Source organism: Nylanderia fulva, unplaced genomic scaffold (assembly GCF_048542155.1).
Source record: "Nylanderia fulva isolate GAGA-0341 unplaced genomic scaffold, ASM4854215v1 Scaffold2, whole genome shotgun sequence".
Lineage (NCBI taxonomy): Eukaryota > Metazoa > Arthropoda > Insecta > Hymenoptera > Formicidae > Nylanderia > Nylanderia fulva.
This window is the reverse complement of record NW_028190263.1, coordinates 3,678,494-3,693,476: the sequence shown is the minus strand read 5'-3', so window position 1 is coordinate 3,693,476 and position 14,983 is coordinate 3,678,494. Positions and strand designations below refer to the sequence as shown.

General features: G+C 33.6%; 2 protein-coding genes across 6 annotated transcripts in view; one reads left to right on the top strand and one right to left on the bottom strand.

Moving 5' to 3' along the window:
• Positions 1-151: 151 nt before the first annotated feature.
• Positions 152-5,097, bottom strand: Rsph4a (Radial spoke head protein 4a). Its single transcript, XM_085482118.1, has 11 exons — positions 4,953-5,097; positions 4,455-4,644; positions 4,112-4,311; positions 3,913-4,000; positions 3,257-3,514; positions 2,980-3,102; positions 2,383-2,533; positions 2,089-2,252; positions 1,766-1,983; positions 431-606; positions 152-349 (listed from the first exon to the last, which is right to left on the bottom strand). The coding sequence occupies exons 1-11, from the start codon at positions 5,069-5,071 to the stop codon at positions 255-257; spliced, it is 1,782 nt and encodes a 593-aa protein (XP_085338244.1). The 5' UTR covers positions 5,072-5,097; the 3' UTR covers positions 152-254.
• A 3,221-nt stretch (positions 5,098-8,318) lies between these two features.
• Positions 8,319-14,983, top strand: part of Ppn (proteoglycan-like sulfated glycoprotein papilin) — a 103,130-nt gene continuing 96,465 nt past the window's right edge. For 2 of the 5 annotated variants that reach the window (XM_029318557.2, XM_029318556.2), the window contains exon 1: positions 11,304-11,403. In XM_029318557.2, the coding sequence (XP_029174390.2) occupies positions 11,381-11,403 (23 nt within the window). In that variant the 5' untranslated portion in view covers positions 11,304-11,380. Of the gene's footprint in view, positions 8,510-11,232; positions 11,404-14,983 lie in introns of those variants that run through there. The other 3 variants (XM_029318554.2, XM_029318553.2, XM_029318558.2) reach the window with 3 other exon arrangements.

Genomic DNA, 14,983 nt, shown 5'->3' with positions numbered 1-14,983 from the left:
CACTTCAAAGTGAATACCACACAATAAACGATTATATTTTCCTTTTCAAGTAACTTTACATTATAATAATAGTTATGTTTTTTATGTTTTTCATGATTCTTTCAATGGTACCATTTGGAGTGCTTTAAACTGAAACCTACATTACCGCCAAGTTCAGACCGTCCTGTAGCGCACTCTGTGAGAAGACTAGTGAGTTAACGTTTAAAATCGCGGGAAATGCATCGCAAATGGACGCGCGATGTGCGCGGAAAAGTTTATTCGTCGTCGTCCTCCTCCTCAAATTCCTCTTCTTCCTCATCGTCTTCGCCTTCGTCCTCCATCTCTTCATCCAACATCTTTTCTTCTGCTTCTGTGGAGTGGAAAAATGGTTGGAGGTAATGTGAGAACAAGCATATATTCTACAGAATTATATTATATTTTCGAAGGGTACCCGTTGGTGGAAAGCGCGCCATTCGCCATGTCTCTTCTTCGTCGACGATGGGGTCGCGAATTTCCATGATTTCTGGCCCGATTTTGTACTGATTTTGAACAGGCGGCATATTGAAAGGGTTATAATTGTAAGCGTTGTATTTGAGGCCCCAGCCGATGTACACATTTGCGAAACGTCTGCAAAATGACACCATATTTAAATTGCATTAGCATAATCCCGCGTGCATTAATTCCCTTGTAACGTGACTGCGGATCGATGTAATTTCCTCTTCCGTTAGTATGGACCACAAATTCTCGCAGCAGGATGAGGTTGTCGAATGCGCGTGAAATACGCATGCGAAAGACATGGAATATATATATATATTCAAATTACTTTACACATAATATAACGTACGCTATCGCGATAAATTTTATAACTTTCTTGTCACAGTAAATTTCTTGTTAAACACAAAGAAAATTATTATTATTAATATACTAAATATTATTAATATATTTAATATTTAATATTTAATCATATTATTCATATACAGAGATAATTTTCTCTTAGAATTTACCCTAAAAATCATGATAATTATTGTGAGACAATATTGGAAAAATTTGATAAGAGTTCATCTGATAATATTTACAATGAAAAAATTAATATCTATCACAATAAGATATGAATTATATTCGATTAATTTTAATATGTACATATTAATATTTTGCACATGCTTCATATTTTTGAATTTTTATCCAGGCAATTATGAGGAGATTAATAATATTCATCGTCAATACTAATATCTACACAGAGAAAATTTTTTTTAGAATTTACCTTGAAAATCATGATTATCGTGGGACAATATGGTATAGAAAAAATTTGATAAGAGTTTCTTTGATTAATATATATTTACCACAATAAAAAATTTTAATACTTACCGCAATAAGATATAAAATATGTTCGATTAATTTTACTATATACATATTAATATTTTTTATTGTGATAAATATTAACCAGAGAATCTCTTTCAATACCATATTGTCACAATTACTATGATTTTCAAGGTAAATTCTAAAAGAAAATTCTCTCCGCGTATATTTAATATAATTATATAAATTATATTACATTTAATATAATTCATATATTCAATATAATTTATTAAATATTTGATATAAATATATATAATATATTTAATATAATTAATATTAATATTATGCTTGCTAATTATATCTTTTATTATGCAATATTATTTTAATATATTTGTTAATTAATAGCTTTCTTCTTTTCCTTCTCTCTTTCGTTTTTATGATTCTAAATTAAAATTTTAATAAATATATTTCAATAATTAGCACAACATACTTTCCAACTGCAAATGAGAAAGCTCCGGGCCATACATTTGATCTGACTAAAGCTACTGCATTGTCTGGTTGCAGATATGATGACTGCCTGACAGTCCATGGTACCGCAAAATCAATAGTGGCATCTTCGGACAAAGGAGTTAACAGAGGTGGTCCGATTTCTTTTTCGATCGTCTTGACTTCGTCTCTCTCCACTTCATCTTCCTCTTCGAGTTCTTCCTACGTAAGTAATTAAAAAGTTTCCTGTTAAAACTTGAAGACATATTTTCACGTAATTGTGAATTTTACAATCGTAACTATAAAATAATTCATTAGCTAACATACGTCTACAATATCGTCTCCTTTCTCGGGATTCCACCAGCTAATTCGTCCTTGTTTGAGAATATACGGGCTATGATGACACCAATTTGACATGGTGGGATCTACGAGAGCTTTAATCGACAGCGGTTCATAATTCACGTTTTCTACTAACTCCCCTTCTGCATAGACTGCTATGTAAAATGGTGAAATTTGCATAAATGTATAGGATTAACGTAACTAAGAATTATTACGAATTCTCATCTCTTTCAATCATCCTTTCCGTCAGAAAAATGATTCAACAAGTTTGTTAAGTATTACCCTTCTCTCTTTCTTCTTCTATCTCATCCTCCTCTTCTCCACCAAGCGTGAAGAAACCGATCGGCGAAACGTGAGTGGTTGCGCTGATCCTTGTAATTTGTGCGCGAAGGTAATTTTTCTCAACACCGGGAAACGGCGGGAAGCTGTGAATCTGCTCCGTGAATACGAAAGCAACATAACAACGCTGAGATAATGGGAAACAAATTGATTAAGTCGGCTTTAAGCATTCAAAATTCAAATTAACTTTATCAATTTATATTCGCGCTTATAGTTTGATTTTAACTTTGATTCAATTAATTTTGCTAATTGCGCTCGATTACCAAAGAGCGATTATATTCTTATGCTTCTTACTAATTGCTATATACATATATTGACCGAAAACTTTTATAATTTTACCGTAATTCATAATCTCTCGATTCTCTATTCATCTACCTTTACTTTACCGTAAGTCATCTCGTGCAATTCTAACATTGTTTCGCCACCAGATATCGCGGATAATAAGGCGATATGTGGGCTAACGTTATAGATGCATTATGGACGTGTTCACAAATAACATTGCTCTAACCTAGGGCTCGTTCATTAAAAGGCATCACGTACCGGTGTCTCCAAGTTTCCCGTACAATATCGAACAATCTGTCGTGCAATTACTATCTGCTGCGGTGTAATCGCCGGAAGTTCGATCCACTCGTCCAATCCAGGCGCGTTGCATACAAAATACACCTAAATATCATCAGAGCGTGAGAGGTGGAGAGATTATTAAAAAAAGGAGAGAAAAATAAGCGATACGATGCGAGTCGAATATTAATTTCGTTATACGCGCGGAATGTGCATCGCCTTTGATACTCCAAGTAATTGAGAGCTCGTAAACGCGCACTTTTTTATTCAAACCGCTCCCGATTCTTTCAACCGGTACTTCCGGCAGCGGTCTCCACGGATTAACAGGCAACGGAGGAAAGACAAGCTTCAAGGGTTTTCCTATTCCCGTATTCTCGTGCGGGATTTCCGTTGCTTCGACGGTTCCATCCACGGCTTCCTTCTCGGTTTTTGCCATTTCGTCTTCTTTTTCCGCGAGTTTTGCTGCCGTTTCGAGTTCCTCTTTCTCTCTCGGAGTTTGTATCTCGACTGTCTCTTGCTATTTTTAAAGAAAACATTATGATATTCTTAGAGGATTTTAAGATTTTATAACACAGAACAATTAATACATAACTGCAGTAAACATTCATTTAGTCAAAGAAAATTCGAATAAAGCTGCTTTAATACTCTGCGAAAGATATCTCTTTTATTTTAACTTTCTAGATATAAATATAGGTATATAATAAATATATCGACATTATAAATATTTCCATAGTTAATTTTTTTTAGTGTCGTAAATTTAATGTTAAACAAGATTTTAGAAAACGTGTATATTCTATGAATTAAACATTTATACATCTTTTATGATATTTAAAAAAATTTACTTTGAGAGAGCGTGTCAGAGATCAACAAAAAACATTTCAGAAATTGCGTATTTTAATAATTTTAATATTTCACCTCTAATCTTCGAGCAAGTTCATCCGCTTGAAATTCAGCTTCCACTACATAATAATTTTTGGGGTTTCCAAGTATTTTACCCCAAAACCTGAGACACGAATTAAGATTTAAAAAAATAGATATAGTGAATAAACGGAGAAAACAGAATATGATACCCAGGTTTGAAATATACCTATTAGCTATTATTCAAATTGAATACCTAATATTTTCAAGGGGCACGGTGGAGGCCAGCTTCCGAATCGATAAATTAAGTAACACCATTTCGTGTCGCGGCAATCCTACACCCGTCTGCTCGAAGTAAAACAAAAGATCCAGCATATCGGGATACTTTTTCTTCTTATCATCCTCCTCTTCATCCTCCATTCTCTCCTGCTCGCCCTCGTCAATTTGTCTTGCACTCTGCCATGATTGCAGGAAGATTGAAAGGCACAGTAAAACGAAGATTATAGTTTGCCTCGTTTGCGCCATTTGCATGTTATTTATCCGAGGGAAACTCAGTGTGTGTATCGCGGTTTCATTATCTGTTACTTGTCAGACCGCACCTGGAAGAGCTTAATGAGCTTCTTGGCATCGTCGTATTGCACGGGTGGTACATACAGATCCCGAAGATGATCCGTCTTAGTCTTAAATCTCTCCTCCTTCAATTTTCTGCTGTACTCCTCGAAAATATCAACTGCGTTTCGCGGCTGCTCAGCAAGTATTTTTGCTAAAAGTTCAGTTAGATGGTCATATCTAGAAAGGATCATCAACAATAAATTAATTATAATTTGTTTGTTCGTTATTTTGTTTAATTTTCTTTTTTTTCTTCATTTTATTATATCAGGTTTTCATAATAAAAGAATTTAAACAAATTTATAATTTCAGGATTGACATGGAATAATTGCTTTTTCCATGGTCTCATCATCAGATCGATCTCTTTAGCGGAACACAGTTATTACGGTAAATGTATATGAAATATTATATGTATATTGGAAATAAATGAATGCAAGGAGAATACAATTGCATAATTTTTATCGCAGGAAATTCAGTGGTCCGCTTGCAAGCTGTCACCCGATTCCGTGCTGTGTTTCTGAAGAAATTTCTTCGCGCGTCGAATGTCGTGCTCCACGCTGGGAACATCGTCGGGAGGTGCTTCTTCTACAGTATAAGAATACTCCATTCTTATTATGTTATTTTCCACGTCTCACTGCATGCAATATTGGATGCGACGTCACATCACGCCGGATACTCAGTATAATATTATCGCAGTAACGTAACCGCTACGCAAACTGTCATCGTTTGGTAAGTCATATCAGCTTCAACTGATTTTTTTTAATCGGCGCTGTTCATCCGTTTCTTCCCATTCAGCGTCATCCTGTGTCGCGAAATCGTCGCGATTGCTGTTACAGAAATATAAAATCTTATCTGGGGTGACCTAATTATTTCGCATCACGCCAAAAATGTTTTTAATCAGCTTTGTTGAAAGTAGTTAGCACGATAGCTGAGATAAATGTCTCCCACGCATTTCTATCGGACGAGAACACATTACCCAATGAAAGCGTAAAGCACATAGCATAGAAATAAATAATTGAAAACAATTTAATATTTTTAATTATTTGAAAGAAAGGTGCTTTCACAAATATAAATATATTAAATTATTGAATTTATATATAACATTAATACTCGTAATTAATATACATATAATAATGCTTCAAATATCTGTTTAACATACGAAATTGCTCATATCGAATCTGCTCATATTTTACTTATATTCATTTATTGCATTGATTATATGATTACATGTGATATAATAATATCCATCCTCATTAAATAATATCAATGAATTGAGAGGAAAATATGAATGAATAATGTAACTTAATAGAGATGAATCGCATACGCACGGTTTCTATATCAGCTGGCATCCTGGAGCATAGTTATCGTCTATCGGGTGTCCTAAATATGACGGACGCTTCTCGAGGTCACTGGCTGTTTCCTTTGACGCCCACCCTTCTTGTATAGCGTAGAACACGTGTTCTGCCTTTAAAAACTGCCGTAGCGATAAATGTCGAGGTGTTGTGATCTAAAGCTTTTGAAAGCTAATGCTGTTAAGAATAGCCTCGACAGACATGATAATGGGAATATTTTTATTCTTGTATTTGCTTTTAAATTCATTTAAATAATTATTAAATCGAGAGAAGATATATTTTACTTTATTAAATTATTTACTTTCGACATAAAAGTTTTATAAAGATTTGGTTGGTCTATAGTTTAAAAATGTTTTATGCTATCGATCATCTAATATTTTATGTACAAGTATTATCTTAAAATAGTTTTATGAGGTAATGGTTTTCCAAAGTATTTCTTTGATCTACGTGTGTACATAGCTGACGTCTATATACACTGTAATATTTGTACATGTTTCAAGACATTACGAAAAAAAGCTGCTGTTTCAAGGAAGTCTTTTTGCAGCTCTTAATAATTTGCAATCTTATTGTGCAACTCTGTATTGTACTACGCTTGCGTGACCAGCATAGACCATTATGTAAATCGCATCTCTATAATGTCTGCCTGCCGATATTCATTGACGCAGTCAAGTATATAAGCGGATTGGTTATAAATATAAGAATCATTATTGGTGAAACTGTAAAATGTGTTTGAAAAAAGAAACTAGGATCACGGATATGGTGCAAGGACATGACATGTTCTTGCTCTTTCCTAGAATTTCAAGATTCTGCGCATTAGTTTTCCATCTGAATTAATAATGTGCAATGTTCCGTAACATTTCTGATTTATAAATTACATCTCTCTCGCGCGTATGAAATTTCCTATCGACAATATATCGAATATAGAACCGCGGAACGGTCGCACGCGCTGCGTTAATTAGAATTCGTCGCTGCACCGTCAACAAAGTGAAATTATGGCTGTGCCATATACGTAAAGTTAAGCACGTGGCAAGCTTCAAACAGACCGGATTGCAAACAGTACGGGGGATTTCGTAATTTCAGAAGTTATAACAGGTGGTGTTGGATGCCACACACCACACGCCGCCGGCATTGGCGTCCAAACACGGGCTTTTCAAGCGGGCCAGCTGCGTCACTCGGCATTTCTCCCGGTACTTTGCCGCCGCATAATACTCCCGCGTAATTAACAAAATCCCATGTCGATTAATAAAATGCGAGCGCGTGATTATCCGGCCGGACTGGTATGTATCGAATGGACGGATACGGATTCGGAGTCTAGAACGCGGATTATCCGATTCGCCGAAATTCAATAGCCGTTGCCGTTTGACGCGCATTGTTCGCGCGACGGCCAGATGCGTTAATTAACAAAAGGCCGTTAATGTATGACCGTCTATCGCAGATGCGATTCTCAACCGATAACGATGATAAACGAGTTCGCTCGTTCACGCGCGCGCACACAGAATAGCGTAGGTCGATAGACGAGGTAGGCAATATTTTCCCCATCGAGAAAAAATTTCATTTTTTATAGTAATTGCGGCCTACATCGATAGAGTCAGGAGCCTTTTCGAGTGAATATATTAATTGGGTAAATATAGCATATGCATTCGCTTTTAGTGGCTAAATTCTCCGTTAGAAATCGACGATGTTGTAAATTAAAATTATTTTAATTGAATGAATTTCAATAATTTCGGTAATTAAATTGCGTTTACTTAAAACGCAAATATTGTTTGCATCATTTTCAATTTAATTTAAAAGTTACTTTATTAATCAATCTTTCAAAATTTTATTTGCTTATAATTTGTTGAAAATTATTAAAGCATTGATATTTCTATTGTGGAAGAATTTATTTATTACACATTTAATAATTCTTCTAAGAAACAAAATCTGATTAGTAAATGATTAATAAAAGCAGAATCCGTAAAACTTGAGAAATTCTTTAATATTTCTGTGAAGTTTGATTTATTAAAAAAGACGAGAGAAGCACACTGGGTGTGTGTGTAATAAATTAAGGGAACGAATCTAAGAATATCGTATAATGAAAAATAAAATTGTCATGATTCATCTCTCAAAGAATCGTGGGTATTCTTCGCACGCTTCATCGACAATGTGCTTAAAGAAGAGCAGGGAACGATAAATTCGTTAATCGGACGGCATTGGACGCATTTCGAATGTGGACGCTGGAGAGAGCGAGAGGAATTAGTGCTCGTAATTCGCGGGGGCGTTGGAGTATGAATGAATAAGAAATCCCCACCATTGCTCCTCTTTAAAGCTATCTTGCGTTCTCTTCCCAGTCGACCACCCCATATCTCCTAGTCCTACTCATCCCTCCCTCCCCTCTTCATTCTCCCTTCTTCACATTTTCTTCCTCTCTTTCTCTCGTGCTGTTTGGCCCCTCTTCTTCTCACCGAAAGCAACTCATATCGAGGGTCGGTTCTCTCTGCGAGTTCCGCGCTTCTTTCGGTCAGTTTTCTCCTGTGAGTTGTACGCGCGCGTCCCTTCGTTAGGACCGGCTTCCGTGTCGTACAGCCTTTAGGCCCTATAGCCTCGAGGAACAGACAGAACCGGCGTTGTGTTAGGAATAAATTCCTCTCTGCATCCTGGATTCCCGCAGGATCGGGGAGGATCGTATTGTTCATCATGTACCATAGACTGTCAAGGTAAATTAATATAGCAAGTATTTTTTGTTTTTACTAAATTAATTAAAAAGATATTTCATTACCTTAATTAGATAATCAATCCTTCTCTTTGTTATGTCTTATTTGAGAACAGAATATCTTTCTATGAAATAAAAGCAAAATAATTTCTTTACTTCTATTTTTAAAAATGCAGTATAATAACCAAAAGTTAAAAAAAATATACACTTGATACAATGCGGGAAAAGACTATAATTAAAATTATATGAGCAGGTTAAGTGTTAAACTGATATTTGAAATATTATATTATACATTGTATTATTAATATTATGTACAATGTTTAATAATTTAATATATTTATATTTCAAATGCGACTTTTTTTAGGTATTAAAAAACATCAAATCGTTTTTAATTATTTTTTACTTTAAACTGACTCTCTTTTACTCAAAAATGCTCCTAATTTAATAACAATAAAAAAACTTTATGTGCTTAATATTATTAAGAAAAAATTGGCACGTTGCTTAACGTCAACGTCAGTCACAAAAAATTGCATCAGGACGAAAAGACGCATCGCGCTGAATAGTGTGCGATTCAGTCTTTTCACTCCAAATGGAGAATTACCTTACTCTCTCGAATAGGTACTTTCGCAATTATTAAAACGATTTAGTACGAAGTACGCGAGAGTTTATGTCTACTGGATCTTATTATTAAAAGTTCCACTTCTCTCGTCTTGAAATCGGCCAAACTTCGGTAATGTCATCCTATCTTGAAAATGCAGTTTAACTTCTTTGGTGATAATTAGACAGTACTAGTGGCAAAAGGGATAAAAAAATATGGTCCATTCGACGTAGCAGTCGAATTATTCATTAAGCAATAATTATGTTTCATAAAAGTTTCAGATTTCATGAATTAACAAAAAAATATTTCTCTCTTTATAAAAATCTCTATTTTCAAAAAAATAATTATCTTTTTATGTCAAATTTTTACTAAATTTAAAAATGAATAAAATAAAATTTTATCTTTCTGCTCATTATTCTCGAAATTTGTTTACATTTTTATTGTTTAAATGTGCAAACAATTTCATGACTTTTTGCATATTTTTTTACGTCAAATATTGCATTAAATATTTTATAATGTTTAGTATCAAAATTACAAAAATATTTGTCCTTCTTCACGCAAACAACTTGTGTTTTGTCGCGAGGAATAATATTATGCACTCGCTACTATTACGGAACTATCGGAAGAGCTTTACATTATTCATTTGCTATTTCCACGCGCTAGATTACACATCAGCCGATCGCTCGTAAATCGCTCGTTCCCGAGCGCCCTCGCCGACTCACTTTTCATTAAGACGTTCGCGGAGTAAGTGAATGAACGGATGAATGGATTTCTAGAAGCCGCGAGACCGCGATGTTTCCTCGGCCTTGGGCTACTTAAACTGGTAGCGTGCCAAATTTCTCGAATCCTTTCGATAACTCTGATTTATCATAAATCTTATAGATATCATGAAACAACATAAATTTTGACTTAAGAGGCAGAATAGATTACGAATTGATTACGTTTATCATTACCGCATACAGAAATGGTATGTGAAAGACATTACAAAAGATTTTAGAAGAAATTCTAAATGCTCAATGCTCAATGCTGAATAATAAAATTTACTTAGATTATATGTATATCTAATGCATATATGCATATGTATACATATAATGGAATTTTCATTCAGTTTCTCGCGTATTTTATTTTATTCTTTGTTTACATGATCAACATCACGAAAATAAAAAATTAACAGTCGATATTTCAATTAAATTTAGTTCAACAAAAATTAATTGGTATTCTTGTTTGTCTATATACAAAAGAAAAAAATAGATGTTCGTTTACAATTGATTTAGTACTATATATGTAGAATTAATATACGCACGATTATACATCGGATTCTACATCGGAATACTTCCTGATGTAGAACAATTTAATTATCGATGCTGCATTTTGCGCGTCTTATTATCTCAGTTAGATATGTTTTACGTGAACATTGTTCATTTGCTCTTATTTTTATGTCCTAAAAATTATGCATATTCGAGTGAAATAAAATTTTTCCTCTTTTTAATCTTATATGCAATTTTTACATATAAAAAAATGATCTTTATTCTCTATTTTTATCAATATTACACCAATATTGCATAATTTATTTATACATATATTTATATGTACATATTTATATAAAAAAGATATTTACATACGTCGTATTTATTACATGCAAACTCTTTTTTATTATACAAAAATATATTCTCATGCCCATTCTGAGGTATAAAAATTAGTAATTATATTTCAGGCTTCGTTTTCAAGATTATAATATGTACATGTTGTAATCTTTTCGAACAAGGCTCTTAATATAATTTCGATCAAACTTCACAGGTAAGTTTGTTTGATCTTTAATTACATGTGATCATAATTATTAAAATCTCTCTCTGGTGTGCGTTTAATCGTCAAGAATCTAATAACGATAAAACTTGCTAAACATATACCTAACTATGTATTACATATTTAAAATTTATTTTAATTCCATATTATTAAATTTGGAATAAATTTTAACATATTACGCGAGTTTATAAGTCGAAAATTTCACGAGGCCGGTAAGCGCGGTGAAATAAGAGGGTAGGAGCGAAATTTGCGGCACCGCGACTTCAGTGTCGGAAGGCCGCAGGCCCGTGGTCCATGACCGGTCGACGCAGCCTCCTCCCGGTTCCAGAGAGAATCGGAGTCACGTTCAGTCAGTGGCCGACTCCCGTCCGCGGAGGTGGTGCGCGTTATCGTTCCTTCGGATCCTTTCTCAGCTGAGTGTCGAGAGGGGTTTTCCGGCTTCTGCGTACGTCCCGAGGCTCATCCTCACCGGGCATGACGAACACTAGGAGCACGTGGTTAGTCGAAAATTTTTTTCGCGCCTTTTCGCGCCTTTTTCGTCGCGTCAGTCTCTCGTTACTCCACTTTTTTCACGTCGATTTTTGAATACCTTCTTTAACCTTTGCTGTGCTTTTTATTTTTTCGATTGTTTAGATTCAAAGATCAATTTTAAACTTATCGATGGTTTTTCCAGCTGTCTTAATTAATCCGTTTTTGTGAAGTGCGCACGAAAGTACTTTGTTACAGAACCCTTTAAAGAGTTTTAATTAAAAGCTTAGGTGGTTTTTGCGCACGGCTTTTTTACTTACTATCTTACGCGCCGCTTTTGAGTCAGATGTTGAATCATGTATATACAGCACGTAATTAATAATTATATTGATTACAAAATCTCTCTGATTGATTTGCGCGAATAATGAATTTGTGATATTCTTCTGTGATATATTTCTTCTTTTTTTTGTTGCTTCAATCTCAAAATAACAAATCAAAAAAAATCACGTAAAGATATGACAATACTGTCAAATATGTTAGAGATTTTTAGATATTTAAAGTTAAATATTTTAAAGATTATAATTGTATATCGCAATGAGCTGTCGTAAACATACGCGATAATTTAACATTCTAAGGGTCGGTTTTTCCAACTTCTTGGTAGGTTTTACCCAATATAGCATATCTTCGACTCCTTTTTTAAAACTTATCTGAAAAAAACGAAAATATGCTACCTATCGGGTAAACTTATCAAGAAGTTGGAAAAATCAGCCTTATCGTTTTTTGTTAGGAGATAGATCTTTGAAATTGAAATTGTAGACAAATTGAAATTTTTTACGATTTTTGTTTATTTTTAACTATATAGATACATACTATGACAATATGCCCAACTATTCGATTTCCGCTACTGTCAAATTCGAAATCCGTTGTATGCGATAAATATGCAGTGTTGCACCATGATTCATTGCATATCTCCGTGAAATATAACGCCTACGCTTTTTTTAGATATGAAAAACATTGAAAATACTTTTTTATCACGATTTATATTATATTTTAATACAGGTTTATAGCTATTTTTGTGTGATTATATTATTAATGAAAATTGACAATTATTATTAATTATTTATTAAACATTAATTAATTTATTATATTCTATTATATTATTCTATTATATTCTATTATATATTTTAATATATATTTAATATATTAATAATTATTTTTATGCATATATCTTAATTAACATAAAAATTCTTACTTTTATAAAATAGGATAATTATTAAATATCAATTAATTTTATTAAATAATAATTTCTTTATTAGATATCGTGTCAAAATAAAATTTCGTAATTTTGAGAGGACACTTGTTGAATTTAATAGAATTTACACGTCATATATTTATCAATATATGTTTGGTAAAATAATGCCTATTTTGAAAACTGACACATACATTTTTTATAATAAAATATCTTCAGAAATTATAAAAGTTACAATAAACTTGAATATTATGATTGATGAGATATTCTAAATATAATTATAATCATGATGATTAACATGTTTATATATATATACATATACATATACATACAAATATACACATATGTATATATGTTTATATGTATGTATGTTATATATTATACACACATTTAACATTTATCGGTAGAAACATATATATGATAAGAATAAAAAATATTAAAAGCATTTAATGATTTTAGTTGCATCCGCGTTTACATTCATAGAACGACCGATAAAATTCTCACCAGGGAATTCAAACTATGCAGAACTATTCTCCGAACGATTCTATCGTTAGGCATATGGAAATTTTGTAGAAAAGTCTTTATCTCCGCTCGTCTAAGCGCGAACATCTATATGCCTCTTCTGACATGCGTTCCAACAATTCGTATATGCCGGGAGACCCTCTCGTAACTTCTCGTGGGATGCGAATGGCGGGTTGGTCAACATATGTGTCTCCCCCGAATGGCTCGTTTGTCAAAGAGGTCAAAGCGAGAGCGCGTCCAGTTAGTTCATATACTGCTTCATATACTTCTTCATAGGCGACAGTATTGCGTTATTTTTAATGGCTATTTCATGTAATCCTTCGCACTATAACTTAATGCTATTACGCGCGAACGTGACTATCATTAACCTTTCACTATTCACACTATTCACATTTAATAGGTGCTACATTTGTCTCTGGTGTATATATAATTTTTTGCCTCTATTCCTATACTTTCATATTGATGAAGTATACACTCAGGATTTATAGGTCGCAATTTTCTTATTTCCGTTTATTTTTTATATACTGTATTAAGCTGCTAGAAAAAGATATATATTATTTATGAAATTAATGTTTTAATTATGCTAAGCTTTGATAAAGTCAAGTTTTTACACGCATATTTCGTGAATGAAGATTAAAATAGAACAACGGTAACGAAATTATTTTGCTAAGTGCATTCCCATGTTTCTAATTAAATCATGCTGAAAATTCTGTTGAGGAAACTTAGGCAAGAAATTTAATTAAATCACATCATCATTGCATTGCCACATATACGCGCAATTGTCACATATTCGCGAGTCACGAAAGTGCAATATCTTTATCATTGATTTACGGTTATAACAGTACTCCACCTACAACGAGTATAGAGGGTTATTGTAGCGAGCTTTCACAGGTACATCCTTCTGACCAACAGCTTGGCAGGACAATGGCTTATGCTAATTTTCACTGAATCTATGTAGACGTTGTCCTTCCGTCTCTGTACGCAGAGTACGCGTGTAAGAGTACGTGTCGGAGTTTAAAATTGCAACTGCATAGTATTACGCTTGAAAACGGCGCGAGATTTAACGTCGCAGTTGCGAATTGTTTCGCCCAATGAAATTACAACTTGTCGCATTCTATGCAATTACGAGAGACTTGTGCTCTTGTAGTTTAATTTATTTCAACTTATTTACGCACACGTTCACATATAATAGATATAAATGTTTTTTATTTTATTTTTATATTTATTATATTAAATTGTTAATTATTTAAAGGTCAACATTTTTTTCTAACATAATTTAAAGATTCTGAAAAATATATTCCTTTTAAAATTATTAGATTATTATGTCGAATATGCTTGCTTATGTTGCATTTAAAACGGAAATGCATACCTTCACGAGTACCTTTACGCTGACGTGGCAATATTACGAAGGTTACCGCATTCAAAGGCGCATGAGAAATAACAAAACTCACCAACGTTCTTATCTTTTTTTGAATTTTAAATTTGAGAAGTCTACTTCACGGGGACAAAAGACCGTGAGCTTTTGCCGAATAAACAATTTTATGTCGGCCGAATAAATACATGTAAACCGCACAATGTGTCCCGCTATATATTGTATATACATACATACATATATATATATATATTTACTCGTAGAATTTCCCAACGCGAAAAACATTCTGTCAGGTAGTCGGCCACATACGTTGCGAACAATCCTGCATTTCGTAGCTTATTTTGGTTCTCCTAGATAGAGGGGGAAGAAAGCTGTTATTTCTGTTCCATAAGTTAATACTCCAGGGCACAGCCCTCATGTGCTTCGTTATGCACACAAGGCACCCGTTCCGTGCCGGTCCGAAACA

Coding starts and splice junctions, on each gene's coding strand:
- Rsph4a (XM_085482118.1), bottom strand. CDS start 5,071: ATGGAGTATTCTTATACTGTAGAAGAAGCACCTCCCGACGATGTTCCC. Junction 4,645..4,952: donor ACGGAATCGGGTGACAGCTT/GCAAGCGGACCA, acceptor GATCCTTTCTAG/ATATGACCATCTAACTGAAC. Junction 350..430: donor GGCGCGCTTTCCACCAACGG/GTACCCTTCGAA, acceptor TCCACTCCACAG/AAGCAGAAGAAAAGATGTTG.